The sequence below is a fragment of the Rhipicephalus sanguineus genome, chromosome 3, assembly GCF_013339695.2.
Source record: "Rhipicephalus sanguineus isolate Rsan-2018 chromosome 3, BIME_Rsan_1.4, whole genome shotgun sequence".
NCBI classification, from domain to species: Eukaryota; Metazoa; Arthropoda; class Arachnida; order Ixodida; family Ixodidae; genus Rhipicephalus; species Rhipicephalus sanguineus.
Genome location: NC_051178.1, coordinates 218,015,486 through 218,034,024, shown reverse-complemented (window position 1 = coordinate 218,034,024; position 18,539 = coordinate 218,015,486). Strand labels below are relative to the sequence as shown.

The 18,539-nt window shown below is 46.9% G+C and overlaps 1 protein-coding gene across 1 annotated transcript in view; it reads left to right on the top strand.

Annotated features, from left to right (window-relative positions):
• The first annotated feature begins 450 nt into the window (after positions 1-450).
• LOC119388306 (uncharacterized) overlaps positions 451-18,539 on the top strand; it is a 148,872-nt gene continuing 130,783 nt past the window's right edge. Inside the window, exons 1-3 of the mRNA XM_037656005.2 lie at positions 451-703; positions 768-821; positions 937-1,083. Of these exons, the coding sequence (XP_037511933.1) occupies positions 598-703; positions 768-821; positions 937-1,083 (307 nt within the window). The 5' untranslated portion in view covers positions 451-597. The remainder of the gene's footprint in view (positions 704-767; positions 822-936; positions 1,084-18,539) is intronic.

Genomic DNA, 18,539 nt, shown 5'->3' with positions numbered 1-18,539 from the left:
CGCGCTGACTTGCAACAAAGATTTATTCGTTAACACAGTGCAATACTTGCGCAGTCCAAAACGAAAAGACAGAAGTACCAACACGCCGAAGCATCCACTAAAGCTAAAGAATTTACGCTACGGGAATGCGGCATATATACTGATTCATATGTTACGCTATCAAGCATCAGTTATCGTGGGCAGTCTAGAAAGCCATAGCTTAACTGACTTTACCTTTCCGCTGCTAAATATTACTCAGTTTTACGTTGCAGCGGCAGCGCAACGGAAAATCTCGATAATTACAGTCGGTGAGTAAACAACGGAGCCCTTTCTGAACGGCTGCCGCGGCGTCTTGCCACGCAGACGTGTTTTCGTCTGCTAGCGGAAGCTTGTTGCGCCGCCAGCGCCACCAAACCAGAAGCTGCCCCGACCAACGGCCCCGACGCCGCGCGACGGGTTGGCTGACGCGGGGAGTTTTGCAACTTTGCTCCCGGTGTTAGAAGGCCGGAACGCCGAACGCGCCGCGGTTTTTTCGCCCTCTGCGGCGGTTTCTAGAACTTGAGACTTTCCGGGCGCCGAATCTGAAAAGTGCTGTTGTTGTTGTGTAGTGACTTGAAAATGCACGATGTCGAAGGTTTTCTCAACAAACTTAGGCAGATGGGTGCAAACACTAGAGAAATTGCACACAAGGGCGAAGCTGCGCTACGTAGACAACAGTCGACGGGTAATTTTAGACTAGTTCTTGCAAGTGAATTATACCGGTACAGTGCTGCGCTTGCTTTTCGCAGTGCTTGAACTTGGCAACAAGCTGGAGACGAGGAAGCTTGAGCGACCCAAGAAGGGTATGTTTCAAACCGAGCTGCTGCTTCTGTGAGACGATGTTTTAAAAAGCATGCACGTGCATTGGGAGCCACAGTCGTTCTTTTGCCCCAGCCAGTGTGTCGTTGCCGCTTGCAGCCGTTGAAGATGAAATTGAAGACTTGGTACATTTGATGCGGCGGTACCAGCTGATGGTGGAAATGAAGAAGCGGGATATTGAACAGATGACCGCCCTTGCCGACATTTATGACAAGAAACAGAAACGCCTCGAGCTGCACACACTGGGTGAGTTTTCATGGCTGCACCCTCCTCGTGCATTTGCCCCCGAAATGATGCACCATGATTGGTGTTCTGTGACAAGATGTCAATAAGAGCACCGTCTCAGTGGCGATGCTTCTATGCACCCCGCAGAAAACGTGCTGCCGAGTTGTGTATCTCATTGCATTGTTTACCAATTCGCGAAAGCTAAAAGAGCATGGATGGAATACTGAGTGTTCCACAGTGGATCAAGGTATGTTGCGATGAGCTCAGACGTATATGAAAAGAGAAATCGCATCGAAAGTGTTATTTCAGTGGATAGGCAGTGAAGTGCTGGCACCGGCATTGTAGATCCATTGCACTAATCTGCGTCTCTGACCATAAAGTTTTGGCATACATACACAGGATTTCATTTTCAAGGGGTCTATGTGCTTGCGTCCTTGTATGAAATGTACATACGTACAATAGGTGTGAAAAACGTCAGTGCCGTACAACTGTTTGTGGCGTACTGAGGAGGCAACATTGGTAGCGCCGCTTTGTGATGCAAGTCTAAAATACCACCAGGCCAGCATTTTATTTTATTGGAGATGGGTGGGTGAGAGTATGTAATGTACGGTGCTGTCAAAATGGCTGAACCCTCTTGCCTGCCATATTTTATGTACTTCCATAAAGTGCTGCTAACATCATTGCTAACATGCAGTCATTTTAGTGTTTTGTTTCACTCACGAGAGAAATATTTTTGAGGCACAATACATAGCTCGAGAAAGCGTGACAGTATATGGGTTTTTCTACTGCCAGCCCTGGTGACCCTGTAATTGAGAAGTGTTGAAAAATGATACTTCCAAAACAAGATGTTTTTCTTGGGATAGCAATGTTGAAAAGCAGCTTTCTGTTTTACTTCTGTCACAATAACTTATTTGCTAACGGGGTTAACAAGCCTCGTTTTAACACTGCCGTTTGGCAGAGTGACAGGGAAGTCTAAAGGACAGTCTTCACCAGATTTAACTACACAGAAGTAAAGGCTCATTCACACCGGCGACTAGCAATGGTCGCGCGACCGTTTGCGACTGGAAGTCAAAAAGCGACTCAAAGCGACCGATGTTCACACCTGCGTGCGACTTATAACCGTCGCCATATAGAATTCACGTCTGCTCGTATGCAGCTTGCATTGCCGTTGCCCCGTAAAATAGGCTGACGTCCTGTTCCTGCGCATCTGATTGGTTCAGAGGTTTGCGACTGCAGTCGCGCGACTGAAAAATCGAGCAGCGAGCGACTGAGCCAAAGCAGTCGCTTTGCGACCAAAGCGGCCATTTGCGACCGTTTGCGACCAGTCGCTTTGCGACTAACTTAGTCGCGCGACCGTTGCTAGTCGCCGGTGTGAACCAGCCTTAACAGGTCATGCAATAACAAGAATTCCAAATAAGCCTGAAGTTCAGAGCAAGATGGAGGCGTCCCTGGAATGGTCTTCTTCAGGGCGGCTGCAACCGTAGTGCGAGTGTGTGTACGCTTGGTGCATACTCCCCCATCCAAAACAAGGAACTGATCCGAGTGGTTCCTAGAAGAAAGGCCCAAGTCTCACTGGTTTTCATTTAGGATGGATTCAGGAGCCCCCTTTGAAACGTTTATACCTTTTGGCAGGTGTGTGAGTAAAGCATCTATCTTTTCTGTCTCTGAGGGGCCGGAACTTGTGTATGTAAAGTTTGAGCTCATCGAAGTCGTGACCTGCCAAACTTCTTTTATTATTTCATTTTGTACAGTACTGCAGACAATAGTGCAAGCAGGAGAGGCTGTACAACAAGAAAGTGTGCACAAAAAAGGAAAAGATCACAAATTAGTGCTTAGCAAGGGTGAAGTAAATGCTAATGAATTCCACTCAGGAAAAACGAATATTTTTATGAATTAGTTCTTACGAATACAGCTTTGATGTAGTGACAGTGCTTGTAGGCTCAACCAACATACTTCACCAAGTAGTCTTCAGGTTTTATTCCCAGCTTGCCAAAATAAACGGAGGCTAAGAAATTCAAACATGCCGTCTTTCTTTGAAATAGTTGTTCTAATTTTGAACGGTAATCAAGACGAAGCAAACGTCCAAACTTTTCCTACATTTGCCTATATATAAGTATCCCAAACAGTGCTGCTGTATTCTAGAAAGGGTTTTGTATGTCATCAATCTGAGGGAGGTCCAACTTAAGTTTTAGGGGGCCTAATTTTTTTCCTGGCCCCAGAGCATATGTTACTTATATGAGTTGACCAGTTGAGACTGGAAGTTAATGTTATTCCTGGATATATGAATGCCTGAACTTCTTCAAGGAAGTTTTTTTTTTAATGGTAATGGTAGGTAAAAGGAAACTTGTTGCATTGTTAGTAATGCTTATGTGTTCAGTTTTCTGAATGCTATTTGCAATTTCACATTTAGTGCACCATTCTGCCAAATTATTCAAAGTGTAATTCAAGGTGATTTAGTCAGAGGCAGAATTGATAGGTGTAACTTGATGCAGTCATCTGCGAATAATTTCAAACATATGGACGAGTCCACTAAATCTTGAATGTCATTTAATATAAATTTTATTGTTTATTTATTGATACCTCAAGGGTCCCAACAGGACATTACATGAGGGACGTATTGCCACGTGCGTTTATGTTGGCGGCTGCTTCTTTGCGCAGCAACTTATCTACAGCAGCATGTCGTTAGGGCGTCGCTCCATCGCTCGCGCACTGGGCATTCATTTGATAAAAGTGCGGGACCTAGTCATTGGCTGATGTGCGTGATACGGCGTGTTCGTGTCCGAGTGTTTGGCGTCGCGCGGTTATAAGATACTGCATCGGCGAGAGTACGAGCATTCCTTGCGCCGACGTTGGACCACATTGCTTCGCTGCCGTCGAATAGTTTTTCTGATAGAAGTTTTCTTATGGGCACAAGTTCGCCCAAATAAAGTTTGTGTTTTTTAAGTCTCCTCGTCTCCGTGCTTACGGACAAAGGCCGTCACATCAACGTGACATTTGGTGGAGGTGCTTATGTTTGGAACACCCCCTTCAAGCCGTGAAGCCAGCCCCGTACGCACAGACGACCACACCGAAGCCTTTAAGGGAGGAAACCCTGCAGAAATCCAAACCAGCCTTAGGTTCCTGGGACTGCCCCCGGAGTACGGACTCTTGCGTGACTCTGAACGACGCGTGGAAACCCGTCCTTCTGCAACGATGACCAGCACCGCCGCACCTGCTACGTTTAGGTTCCAACAACCGAAGGAACCCTCGAAGTTTCGTGTCTCCGCCTGTGAGGACTCGCAGGAATGGCTGGACAGGTTCGAGAGAGTTGCATCGTATAACAGGTGGTCGGAGAAGGAAAAGCTGCGGAACGCCTTTTTCTCGCTCGAAGAATCCACTGGCACGTGGTTCGGAAACCAGGAAACCGCACTGACGACTTGGGACATCTTTAGAAGACGATTGGCATCAACATTTCCAAGTGCCCAACGAAAGGAGCAAGCTGAGGCCATGCTTCAAACCCGGCAGCACCCGAATGAGCCAGTAACTGTATTCGTCGAGAAAATGCAGAAAATCTTTCGACATGTGGATGCCGATATGGCTGAGGAGAAGCTCCAGTACCTGATGCGGGCCATGAAGGAACAGCTGTTCATCGGCCTCATTCACAACCTGCCGCAGACAATTGCAGAGTTTGTGATGGGGGCAGCTACAATTGAAAAAACGCTTGAGCTAAGGGCCAGACAGTACAACCGCGACTTGCCAGCTCTCACTTCCGGCAAGGTGGACTCCAATGCATGTGATGGTAACAATCTTCGTGCGACCATTCAGACCATAATCCGCAAGGAACTTCAAAAATTGCTTCCTGCGGCTAGCCCACATGTTGCAGCTGTGACAAGCATCGTTCGCGACCAGCTGCGCCATGCGCTGGGAACAGCACTGCCGACCCAGACATTCCTGCAAGCTGAACCGCTGCTGTCGCCGGCAGTGATGACCTATGCTGATGCTATCCGTGGTCAGGCGGCTTTAGTCCTGCGCACTGAACTATACACGCCGTCGCCGCGTCCCCAGCCCTACTTGCCGGTACCACGACCGCGGCTGCAAAGCCGCCCTGTGGCTTATCAAGAAGCCACTTCGAGGAAGTGTGACCTCTGGCGGACACCAAACCGATGCCCATTATGCTTCCACTGAGGGGAAGCTGGCCACATGCTGTGAACATGCCCTTACCGCCAGATGGGTCTACGTGGCTTCGGCATCAACGCCCCATGCCCCCTTCCAGGCCAACGGCCACATGAAATCGAGGCCTACCTGAGAGAAATGGAAGGACAAGCCCAGTCTCGCTACAGGTCACCCTCACCGCTCTCATTCCACCACCAGTTGCCACAGCCAGCCTATTCCTACGGAGCAAGAGGGCGATCCCCGAGCCCTCGTCGGGAAAACTAACGAAAGCGACGTACGGAGGTGACGCCGCTTCCCCGCCAACCAAGCAAGACCCTTCAACTGCGGCGCCACAAACCGATGCTGTGACGCGACGACATGAGGCAGCGATCCGACGACGTGACGCCGCGATCCGACACTGAGTCATTGCATCTGAACACCGCATCATCGCCGAACTTTGAGACTTCCACTCAACGTAGCCGTGACCGGTCCAAGTGACACACCGCACCTTCGTTCATTCATCAACCTCGAAGTCGGATGCCAAGTGCCTACTTACTGGTTATGATCGACGAACGTCAAGTAACCGGCGCTTATAGACACTGGCGCCGATTACTCAGTGATGAGCGGACCATTTTCGGCGCACCTGAGGAAAGTCAGAACAGCGTGGGATGGACAGCAAATTAGCATGGCTGGAGGGCAACACCGATTCACCGCCAAAGACGTACAGGCGCGCCGTCTCGTTGCTGTGCCTCCGCAATGGCGTACTCTGGAAGAAGAACTTCGCACCAAATAGGTCATCATACCTCCTAGTCGTGCCAGGCAATCTGCAACAAGAGATTTTGCAAGCGTCCCACGACAAGCCTACTACCGGACATCTAAAATTCGCTCGTACTTTATTAAGAATCCGGGAAAAATACTACTGGCCGCGTCTGAACGTCGACGTTGCTCACTATGTAAGAACCTACCGTGACTGTCAGCGCCGCAAAACCCCACCTGCTAGGCCGGCTGGACTACTGCAGCCTATCGACCCTCCAACGAAGCCCTTTCAACAAATCGGGATGGACCTGCTTGGCCCGTTTCCGACATCGTCTAATGCAAACAAGTGGATAGTAGTGGCAACGGACTACCTGACACGCTCCGCCGAAACAAAGGCAATACCATCAGGAAGTGCACTGGATGTCGCAAGATTCTTTCTGAGGAACATCGTTCTCCGGCATGGCGCACCCGAGGTCCTCATTACCGACAGGGGAATGGCGTTCACTGCAGAGCTCACGCAACAGATACTGCGTTTCAGCCACACGTGTCATGCCGAACTACCGCCTACCACCCCCAGACGAACAGCCTGACGGAACGTTTCAACAAGACGCTTGCCGATATGCGCGCCATGTATGTGGATGTCGAGCACAAGACGTGGGATGAAGTTCTCCCCTACGTTATGTTCGCGCATAATACAGCGCAGCAAGAGACAACGCATATGACCCGTTTCAAACTTGTCCATGGACGAGAAGCCACCACTACGCTGGATGCCATGTTGCCACACGTCGACGATGAGAACATCGACGAAGATGTTGCCGGCTTCCTACACCGTGCCGAGGAAGCCCGCCAGCTTGCCAGAACACTCATAAGAGGCAGCAACAGACCGATGCCCGACATTACAATTCGCGACGCTGGGAACAAGACTGCACCTGGTGATCGTGTAATGGTGTGGACACCAATTCGCCGCTGCGGTCTCAGTGAGAAGTTCCTCTGTCGCTACTTTGGCCCCTACAAGGTCACATGGCGCCTTGGGCCGCTCACGTACGAAGTTGTTCCCGATGGGGTGATGCAATCAAAAGGACGCCAAGCGCGCCCCGAAGTCGTCCACATCGTGCGCATGAAAAAGTTTTTCAGCGTTAGCGGACTCTCGGGCCATCTTTCGTGTTGTGTGTGTGTTTTTTTTTCGCTACTTCTTTGCAAGCATCGCATTTCATTTGTAGCTTTTTCTTTGTAGCATCGGGACGATGCTCTTTCATGGGGGAGCACTGCCACGTGCGTTTATGTTGGTGGCCAGCTGTTTGCGCAGCAACTTATCTACAGCAGCATGTTGTTGGGGTGTCGCTCAGTCGCTCGCGCACTGGGCATGCATTTGATAAAGGTGCGGGACCACATCATTGGTGATGTGCGCGATATTGCGCGTTCGTGTCGGAGTGTTTGGCGTCGCGCGGTTATAAGTAGGGCTCCGAGTTTTCGGTTTTATACGAAAAAATTCGATAAACATTCGCTGGTGAAATTTTTTACAATTCGAATTTATCCGATAAACTCCGATTTCGAGGGCCAATATGACCTGGACTAACACCAACTCGCCCAACTTTTTATTATACTGGTTCCGTTCTTTATCGAAAGGGCAAGTTCTAAGCGCTGATTGATACACCTTTTGGTTGGACCAATTTAAAGTTTACCACGCGTAGCTGTATTAGGCGAGGTAGCTGTATTGTGCTCCGACTCAGCTTCCTACATTCAGAAGCTTCATAAGGACTTGCAACTCTCCAACCCCGAATTCAAGGCGCTTCACTTCAAAGATCCGTATCACCTCACCTACTCAACAACGCTCTGGAGGATGGAATCGGGACGAGCTCGTTTAACATAGTTCAAGATTTTGTTGTGCACATTCCTGCCCTGTTGAAGTCGTCACGGGAGCTGCGCCGTAAGTTTGGTCTTGTGTGCTTGGCCATGGGCATGTCCTTGAAGTCGCCGTAAACCGTATCTCCATCGAGGTGGTTCTCTTTTGTAGTGTTAGCTACACTTGCCTAGCCGGAGTTGATTTTGCATGGAGGGTCATGAGCCGTGCTGCCCATGCACGATGATCAGTGATGTCACACACCTGGGTCACCAGAGCTGGCATCTCATGCGTTCTCCGACAACGCCGCGCGCGGCTCGCCGCTGCTGGTCTGCGCCGCATTCGAGAGGAGTGACATCGTAGCCATAGACACAGTGGCCCCGGCGCGCGCGCAGCTATTCGGTGGTCACCGTCTGACACTGCGCTGGGGCCGCTTGACAGCGCCTCTGACTGGCGTTTGCAGGTGGGTAACGCCATGGAGAAGGAGAGCGCAAATGCTGCTCGACGGCGCAGAAGAGCCGAGAAGCTTAACTCATCGGATCCCGAAGTAGTTGCCTGGCAATTAGCGTTTTAGCGTACGAAGAATGAACAGAAGAAGGCTAATAATCCTAGACAATCTGGAAAGCTAAGAATAATCAGCTGAACCTTTGCTAATGCTACATATATCCTAGCATAGCCGAGCTAAGCCACTGCAAATTTTTTATGAAGCTCTAGAAGATATCTTCGACTACTGGCGCGCCATTTTGTCTTTCTTGGGAAGTGACAAAGCCAAGGGAATGAAGTGTGAGAATCTCAAGAGTCTTATTTGATCGCCTGCAGCTGTACACGACTTGCTTGTTGAGATGAGGTTTCTGAAGACCAATTCGTGTGCAATGTCCTCGATCATTAAGGAACTTGAGGTAGAGAGTACCCTGGCATACCAAGTTTATCCCATATTGGGGCTTCGTTTGCACGCACTCATCAGTCAATGGCGTGATCCAGCCGAGGTCATCGCATCAGATTTCAAGTCTGTTCGACCTCCTTGGTGATACTGACCACTTAACGACTGTCGTGGACATTCACGATACTTGCTGCTGTTGCCAAAAAGTGGAGTCAGACATCTGAGAGGAAGCTGTGAGATCGACTCCAGTACAGCAAAGAATGGTTTTTTGTACTGTGTTCAAATTGCGAATCCAAATGTGAAGCATGAGCTGCCCTGCGTGTTCCAAACCTATGCGCCTATTTTTCAATGATTGCTTCTTGATACGGACGACATGAGCCAGCTCCTGAGTGTTTTTGCTAACTATCAGTGCTATGAAATATGTAACATTGTTGAACCCCTGTCGTTTTGGAGACTTCACAATGTCCAGTGGCGAGTCATTTCTCGCTGTGCGCTGCGTCTTAATTCTGGTGCTTCCTGTTTCTAGCGCTAACGTTGAAACGGCATTTTCAAAGCTGAGATTTGTCAAGCGAAAGGAGCGCGCTTCAACCACTGACAGCAACCTCGCAAAGTATGCTTGCGTGTCTTACAATAAGCTTTAAGCTGAGGTTATTCTACGTACAAATACAGGTGTTTAGTGTTCAAGTATTTCACTTGTGCATGTGTTTTTGTGCGTTCAACCCTTCTAGAAAAAATTAAATGTGCTTCGTGTGTTTTGATGCTTTAGTATTCGATATAAATTGATCTAAAATTTTTGGGTTTTGAGAACACTGCAGAACTCTGAATTTTGGAGAATTGGGGATTTACGAGAAATAAACTCTGATAAATGCCGAATTTCCACCAAAAATATAAACTCAGATAAACACCCGCCGATTTTCAAGAAATATAAACACCGAAAACACGGAGCCCTAGTTATAAGATACTGCATCGGCGAGCGTATGGGCATTCCTTGCGCCGACGTTGGACCACATCGCTTTGCTGCCGCCGAATAGTTTTTTTGACGGAAGTTTTCTTATGGGCATAAGTTCGCCTAAATAATGTTCGTGTTTTTTTTTATGTCGCCTCGTCTCCATGCTTACGGACAAAGACCGTCACCTCAACATGACAGTTTTCTGAGTTTTCTGAATGCTATTTGCAATTTCACATTTAGTGCACCATTCTGCCAAATTATTCAAAGTGTAATTCAAGGTGATTTGGTCAGAGGCAGAATTGATAGGTGTAACTTGATGCAGTCATCTGCGAATAATTTCAAACATACGGACGAGTCCACTAAATATTGAATGTCATTTAATATAAATTTTATTGTTTATTTATTGATACCTCAAGGGCCCCAATAGGACATTACATGAGGGCCATATTAAAGGAGTCCTGACACAAAAATTTTCGCCCCGCGTTTTATTGCTGCAATGTGTTGCTGGGGGCCTGTTAGTCATAACACGGCACATCGTTTGCTGCAGCGCGCGACAGATAATTAATTACAAGCTCCTCATTACCGACACAGCCCCAGTTTCGGTTTGACAGAGCTCCAAAAACGACAAGCCGCCGGGTGCAGCTATCACCACCTAGCGAGTGAAACGCTCGGTCACGTGAGCACACAGAACAGTGACGCATTTCCGCGCGGTCTGTCGTCGTCGGGCTCATCGTTGTCTGATGGCGACGATTTTCTTGCGGTGGGGATCGAAGGAATTTTCGACGTTGTGAATCACTTCAGGTTTGACCCGCTGGTGAGGAGCGATTCGTCGGGAAGCGCGTCAAAACAGAAATGGCGGCTACGACGTCATCGTAACTTGTACCGGCTGCAACAGTTATGTAGGGGAAGTAGGGGGGTCACCTCGGGTCACCTCCGAGGGTGTCAATGCACTAGGTGCGGCCTATAATGCTGGATCGCGCTCGCGAACTTCAAAATTCATATAAAATACCTTCCAAGCTTTATTCGCTGTCGATATTTTGCAGATGGTACACGCACGTACACTGGAATCGATCCAGCAGGCTATCTCGGCCGCGAAATTTTGTGTCAGTACCCCTTTAAACAGAAGTGGTCCCAAAAGAGACGCCTCTGGCACTCCTGAGTGCACAGCTAGGAACCACAAATTGGATCCATCAACGTAAATATGCTGTGTACGGTTAGATAGATATGGATTAACCCGCTTAATAATGTGCAACGGTAAACCAAATGCTTTCATTTTGAATATTAATGCTGAATACACTACCCTGTTAGATGCCTTGGAAAAGTCTAATAGTAATAAATCAATTGGACCACCTTGGTCAAGGATCTTAGAAAATTCATGAACTGTTGTGATTAATTAGGTTACCATAAAGTATTCATGCTGGAAGCTGTCTTGTGCATCAGTTGTCTTTTTTTTTGTGCTAAGGAATCATCCATGTGTTTTGCTAATATATGCTCAAGCATTTTACAGGAACAAGGAGTTAGGAATGTAGGATGGTAGTTATTTGTCTGTAATTGACAACCCTTTTTTGAAAACACAGACGACTTTTGCGACACGCCGGTCGTCAGGTAGCATGGTCATAGCCATATCGATAGGCTTCTGCTAAACGGTGAGCCATTTGTACTGCATATCTTTTAAAGAGCCAGTAAACAGGCTGAGACGTTTTTTTTTACATCTCCCAAACAAGCTCGTCAATTCTTGCAGACAGCCACGGTGATCACGTTTTATGAATGTCACAGCACTGTGCGTTGCGCAGATGCTCCATTTCAAAAAATAATTCCTGCGTCTCTCTTCAGCGCCCGTCCAATCCTCTTCATATGTGAAGTGACGTAATCTTGCCCTTGGGTATACTCGGCATACTCACTCATGAGCACACTCACTCCCACTCATTTTAAGGGCATGAGTGTGAGTATGAGTGAGTGATGAGGTGTGCGAGTAGGCCTAAGTATGAACGTGAATGAGTACTCATGAGTGTGAGTAGAAGTGAGTATGAACGAAAGTGAGTACTCGTGCGTGTGAGTAGGCCTTAGTATGAACGTGAATGAGTGCTCAATAGGGTGAGCAGGCATGAGTATGAACGTGAGTGAGCACCAACCAGTGTGAGAAAGCATGAGTATGAATGTGAGTGAGCACTAATGATTGTGAGAAGGCGTGAGTGTAAACGTGATTCAGTTCAGATGAGTGTGAGTATGAACGTGAGTGTAAGTGTGCATAGATATGAGTGAGTACTCATGAATGTGAGTTGGCGTCAGTATGACGTCAGTGAGTACCGATGAGCGTGAGCGCATACCCGTGCATGGGCGTCGGCAGGATTTTGCCTTGGGGGGTGCAAACCCGAGTTACATCGCAGCTGGGGGAGGGGGGCCAGAGAGAGAGCTGGCATAGCTTGGGTGGGGGGCAAGTGCCGGTGTGGCGTGAGGGGGGCAAGTGCCCCTTTTGCACCTCCCTGCCTGCGCCCATGTACCCGTGAGTGTGAGTACAAGTGTGTATGAACATGGGTGTTTATGACTGAGAAGTAGAGACCGGATTTTAGGCAAATGACTATTTTGTTCCTTGCGTTCCTATCGTGCCACTTTGACATATGAGCATGAATTAGAGTTTAAGAAGGGCTTTTACAGTGTTTTTATAGTGCCTATAAATGCCTATTTTTGGTGTTTGTGCCTAAATACTTACAAATACCTATAAATGCCTTTTTTCAAAATTGGCGCTTATATGAACGCTATTTAGCCTTAAGTTTTGCTTTGAAGTGCAGTTGGAGACTGTTATTCATGTTACCGAGCAACATTGACTGTTCGGAACTGTTTGGAGTTCAACCTAGTCCTCTAGTTCAGCCAACTTCCGGAAAGCAACCGCTAGCAGCAGTGAAGTGGGACAAGCGGGCGCGCATTTGCCGCCGCACTGACATGGCGCGACTGGTTGGCGAATGTGAGATCGCGGAGAGTCGTCAGGGGAAAGGAGAATGAAGAGCAAAAAAAGAAAGAAAAATATTATGTGCACGCAGCTTTTATTTTGTATGTAATTTACTTTGTAAGGGTCCATGGTTAAAAAACAGCGCGAAGAAGACGCGGACAAGAAAGAACACAGGACTAGCGCTGACTGCCAACTGATGGTTTATTGTTAAAACGCGCAACATATACACAGGTACAGAAAAAATGGGGAAAGGAAACATAAGAGAGCTTCTAGCGGCGCATGCGTCCAGCGGCACATTGTCGTTTAGTCATAGGTGATTAGTTACGGAGATAGCAACACTCCTTGTCTGTTAGATTAATAGATGGCTCGCTTACACATGCTTCATCTTTACATTTCATTGCGAAAGCCTCGTAGACTTCACATGCTGTCTGGTTCTTGTATGTGCGCAGCACACGGGTCTCCTTAAAACGAGGTTGGCAGCCACACTTAGCACAGTGAATGGCCAAATTGCTGCCGTTTCTTGCCTTGAGGTTGTTGGCGTGTTCGCCAACAACCATTTTTTCTGTATCTGTGCATATGTTGCGCGTTTTAACAATAAACCATCAGTTGGCAGTCGGCGCTAGTCCTGTGTTCTTTCTTGTCCGCGTCTTCTTCGCGCTGTTTTTTAACCATGGATTCTTACCAACTGGCTCGCATTCACTTGCTTTTAAGTTTTGTAAGGGGTTCACTACAGTAGCGTAGCCAGAAATTTTTTCGGAGGGGGGTTCAACCATACTTTATGTATGTTCGCACGTGCATTTGCATGTGTGCGTGTATGTATACACATGCAAAACTGAAATGTTCCTTGGGGGGGGGGGGGGGGGGTTGAAGCCCCCTTCCCTCCCTGGCTATGCCAGTGGTTAACTGCCAGGGGAGAAATTGGCTCTACGCGATTCGACCCAGCCAATAGGAGGAATCCCTACCTTTTGGTCTTTTAGCGATCTGGCTATTTGCTTTTGCTCTGCCGTTCCCAGTCATGCCGAAAATACACCTAGGAGTGGGTTGATCTGACAGTGGACACTTGGGTCACCGTGCAGAGCACAGGAAAGTCCGTGTTCTGCGAACCGTGCAGGACAAAGCACAATTGTATGGCTATGCTCAACTGTTGGCACCTTTGTGCCATCTTGAGCAATAACATTTTGTTTTCCTGTCGTAGATAGAGGTCGCGTACGTCTTCCTTTGAAATTATTTGCGTTTATGTGCAAATTTATTGTGCCTATATTTACGATCTTGGAAGCCTAAAAGGTTGTTTTGCCTGCCTATTTTTGGCGCCTAAAACGAATTTTTTGGTTCCCATAAATCCGGCCTCTAGTGAGAAGTGAGTATGAATGCGAGTGAGTGAGCACAAGTATCAGTGGATGTGAGTATGATCATGGGTGCCTATGAATCAACTTATGTGAAAGTGAGCGAGTGTCCATGAGTGTGAACATGAGTACCTATAGGGAACCCAAGCTCAAGCTTACGGCGCAATGACAGCGCCAAGCTGCGGCTCTGGAGAGAAGCTCTGGCGCAACTGGGGGCAAGCGCAGCTGACTCGGCCTGTTTGTCGACAGTGGGAACACGCGCGCCGCTCAGTCGGTGTGGGGAACTGGGGCGCCGTGCCGACAGCTTGGCACACTGAACTGAGAGGCTTGCTGTGCGAAGCTGCATTTCCACGTTGGCAGAAGTAACCCCACGGAAGCGCAAGCGAGGTCTGAAGTATTGCGGTGTCGTGGCCCGCCACAACAGTGCAGACAACACCAAGGCACGTGATTCACGTGTGAAACTGTATCGGTTCCCGGGCATGTCGCACGAGAAATAAAGGCAGCAAGTGTGGATAGCTGACAGCGCTGTCTCGCCTTCTGTTTTGGCTGTCTGAGTTCATCGCTTTCGTTCGTTTCGACTACCTGAATCAGTACGTAATGCGGCGCATGCACACAGCAACTACATCAATGATTACTCCCTGTCTTCTCACATAGTGAAAGTCAGTTACGGTTCGGTTGTAGGTGAAAGAACTTAATGTTTTGATTCCTCGTGTTCATGGGACCTACTCGTTATTGTTGAACGTTCACACTCACGTTTTACTGTTAGCGTTGCGTGGTTGGTTGAATTCAACTGAACTCGGCACATTGTCAAAAGTTCGGCGCCTGCAATTCACGCATCGGGAAGGCTGCTTTTCACGCCGGAATGGACGTCCGTGCATTTTCAGCAAGCTTTGACATCGTTCTGCAGGTTTGCTTTGTTTTTGTCACTTTATTAGGGTGATATATACTTAAGCCGCCAAATATAACTGGCACTCAATACATGATTTGCAAATGCAACCTTGAAGTAACCACCTTCTGACTTTGTGCGATTTTCTAGCCGCATTTGCGCAGCAGGTTTTATACGCCTGTCAAGTCGATATCTTCACAAAAAGAGAGTGCAAGCATGACGCGAGAGCCGAAAAAATGAGGCGAGCTGTCCATCTTGCTTCACAGTGGTTAAAGCCCAGCTAGCTGCCTCGCGTCTGAAAGGGACACTGAAGGCAAATATTAAGTCGAGGTTGATTGTTGAAATAGTGGTCCAGAAACCTCATAGTGCTAGTTTTGTGCCAAGGAAGGGCTTATTTTGAAATAAAATCACGTTTTAGTGGTCCGCATCGCATTAGCGCACTTCAAAACACCCGCCTGAAAGCGGTCTTTCTCACGTCACTGTTGCCGTGCCCAACGTTTTATTTATTTATTTATTTACACTTCACCTACATCGCCATAAGGCATTGCGTAGGGGAGGTACACATGGGTAATAACATAACGCAGTTAACAATCGATATAATAGCTACAAAAAAATACAATACACGAGATACTTTTAAGAGAAAAACACTCGAATAATAGTGAATTACACAAATTATAAACAATGACACAGTCATACATTTTGAACACCCAAACGCTTTGAGACAGCAAAACATTCTTATTGGCAGTGATATTGTGGGCATTGTTACAGGGAAGAAAAAAAAGGTTTCTCTATCAGTTTCGTTAACGATATCGTCCGGGAGACGGTTCCATTCCTGTATTGTTTTTATGAAGAAGGAACTACCAAAAGAGTGAGTTTTGTAGGGGTATTCTAATATTTTTCGTGAATTATCTCATCGATTTGAGACGTATGTTGGTGCGAAGAGGTAATCATGGGGGTTAATGGCATTTCTATTGCAATAAATACTATGAAGAAATTTAAGCCGCAGTTTCTGCCACCTCACCATTAGTGGCTCCCATCCCAAGGTTTGTTTTATTTCTTTGATACTTGCAAAGGAATTATAGTTGTTGCTAACAAATCTGGCTGCTTGGTTTTGAATTTTTTCCAATATGTCGATCAAGTATTGCTGATGGGGATCCCATATTGCACAAGCATAATCCAGAATAGATCTTACATACATGAGATAGAGGGTTTGTTTCACAGTCTGTCAAGCTTGCTTAAAATTTCTGCGTATAAACAACAGCATTCTACCTGCCTTTGTCACGGTCATATCTGCGTGTTTAATCCACTTACCATTGTCGGGAAAATAGATGCCCAAATACTTATAATGACATTCATTGCTAATAACTGAATTATTCATTTTGTACGATATATCTACTTTACTAATCCGGTTGGTGAACGATACGCAGCAACATTTCTGAACGTTTAGACTCATTTTCCAATTTTGACACCACATTGATATTCTACACAAATCATTTTGCAAAATTTCGGCATCCTTGCGCGATTTAATCTCCCTAAATACTACACAATCATCTGCAAATAACTTAATGGGAGAGGTAACGCCATCAACTATGCTATTAATGTAAATCAGGAACAGCAGAGGTCCTAATACGCTCCCTTGTGGTACACCGGACATAACGCTTACTGCGGATGATTTTGAGCCGTTAATTACTATGCTTTGCTGACGACCGTTTAAGTAGCCGTTTACCCAAGTAATAACTTTAGGGTTTATGTTTGCAGAAAGCATTGCAAATTCTAACAGGTTCTGTGGGACGGTAATAAAGGCTTTACGAAAATCAAGAAACACTGCATCTACTTGAGCGTTATTGTCTAGGGATTGTGCAATGTAATGTTGATATTTGACTAGCTGGGTTATACATGAACGTCCATTTCTGAAACCATGCTCAGACGGTGTGAAGAAGTTGATTGAATAGAAATATTTAACTGTTTCACTGTATATGATGTGTTCAAATAACTTGCAACAAACTGCTGTTAGCGAGAAAGGCCTGTAATTTTCGACGAGCTTTTTGTCACCTGATTTATGAACCGGGATTACGTTAGCAACTTTCCAGTCATGTGGAACAACTCTGGTATTAAGTGTAGTTTCATATATAACGCATAAGTACTGTGCAATTATGCCGTGACAGTTTTTAAGAACAAATGGTGATAGGCCGACAGGCCCAACTGCTTTCGTTGTATCTATCTGCCGTAACATGCAATCAACACCATTAATGTCAATCTATACGTCTTGCATGGTAGGCTGCGCGACTGGAAACGCCATCACATCAACAGGCGTACTTTGAGTAAAAACTGACGTGAAGTATTCATTGAAAGCTTCAGCTTTTTCTTCATCGCTGCGTAGAGAATTACTCTGCACAGTCAGAGCAGGAATGCTCATATTGTCTTTTCTACCGTTTCTCATACTTCCAGAACTCTTTCGGGTTTTACAGCGAAAGCTGTTATGAGATCATTTCAACGGCCGTTTTTGGTGGCGTAGTTGTCCGCCGCCGCCGGTGTCCGCAACCACTATCGCTCGAAATAAGAAAAAAAACGAAATAAGAAAAAATTTCCAGGATGGAACGGGGTTCGAACCTGGGCCCTCTGCGTGGGAGCCCAGTGTTGTACCTCAGAGCCATGCCGGTGCTTGGAACTGCCTTGCAAAAAGACGCTATACAGGCTTCATGTCCGGAAGGAACCACATTAACATATGTAATTTAGTGTAGTAGAAGAGTGAAATAACAACCACGCACCACATAACGCGAATTCTGTAACCAGGCGTCACACAATGCGAATTGCGCAACGAGTGGGCTGTTGGATGCTTCTAACCCACTACAAGGGGCTCTGCAATAATTCTTCATCGTCATCAGGCACAACACCAACAAAGTGCGCATAATGCCTTAAATGTTTTTAGCGGGTACCACGGCTCTCCGTTGAATGACGAAAAATGACATAGTGCCTGCTTCCCTACTTTTCAAAAATTATATTGATCTATAGCGTAGTGGGTTCCTCGCAAGTGCACTTGTATTGGTTACCAAGGAAGTCCATAAGCACATGGTCCATTTCCTCGGGGACTCATAAAGTCCTTCGCCCCCTCCCCCCCCTCGCGCTCCCATGTCAACGTATGTATACAGCATGACGGGAGAGTTAAATAGCGGCCGGGCGTCACACAATGTGAATTACGTAACTGGTGAACCGTTTAAAGCTTCCAGCCCATTACAAAGGGCTGAGCCACAATTCTTCATCGTCATCAGTCGTCACGTAAACATTTCCATTTCACAGAAATTATGATGATTTATAGCGTAGTGGGTACTCGCAAATGCACTTGCATTGGTTGCCAAGGAAGCCCATAAGCCGATCATCCATTTCCTCAGGGTCTCAATAAAGTTCTTCCCCCTTCTCTCTGTTTCTCTTTCTCACGTCAATGTATGTTATATTGCATTATGGGAGAGTTAAATAGCGACCGGGCATCACACAATGCGAATTACGTAACTGGTGAACCGTTTAAAGCTTCCAACCTATTACAAAGGGCTGAGCCACAATTCTTCATCGTCATCAGTCGTCACGTAAACAAAGTGCACATAATGCCTTACATATGTGTAGCTGGAACCTCGCTTCTGCGCACAATGACGAATAATGGCGTTGTAGGTGCTTCCCAATTTCACAAATATTGTGATTTTGGCGTAGTGGGTACCTTGCTAGTGTACTTGTATTAGTAGCCCCAAGAGAG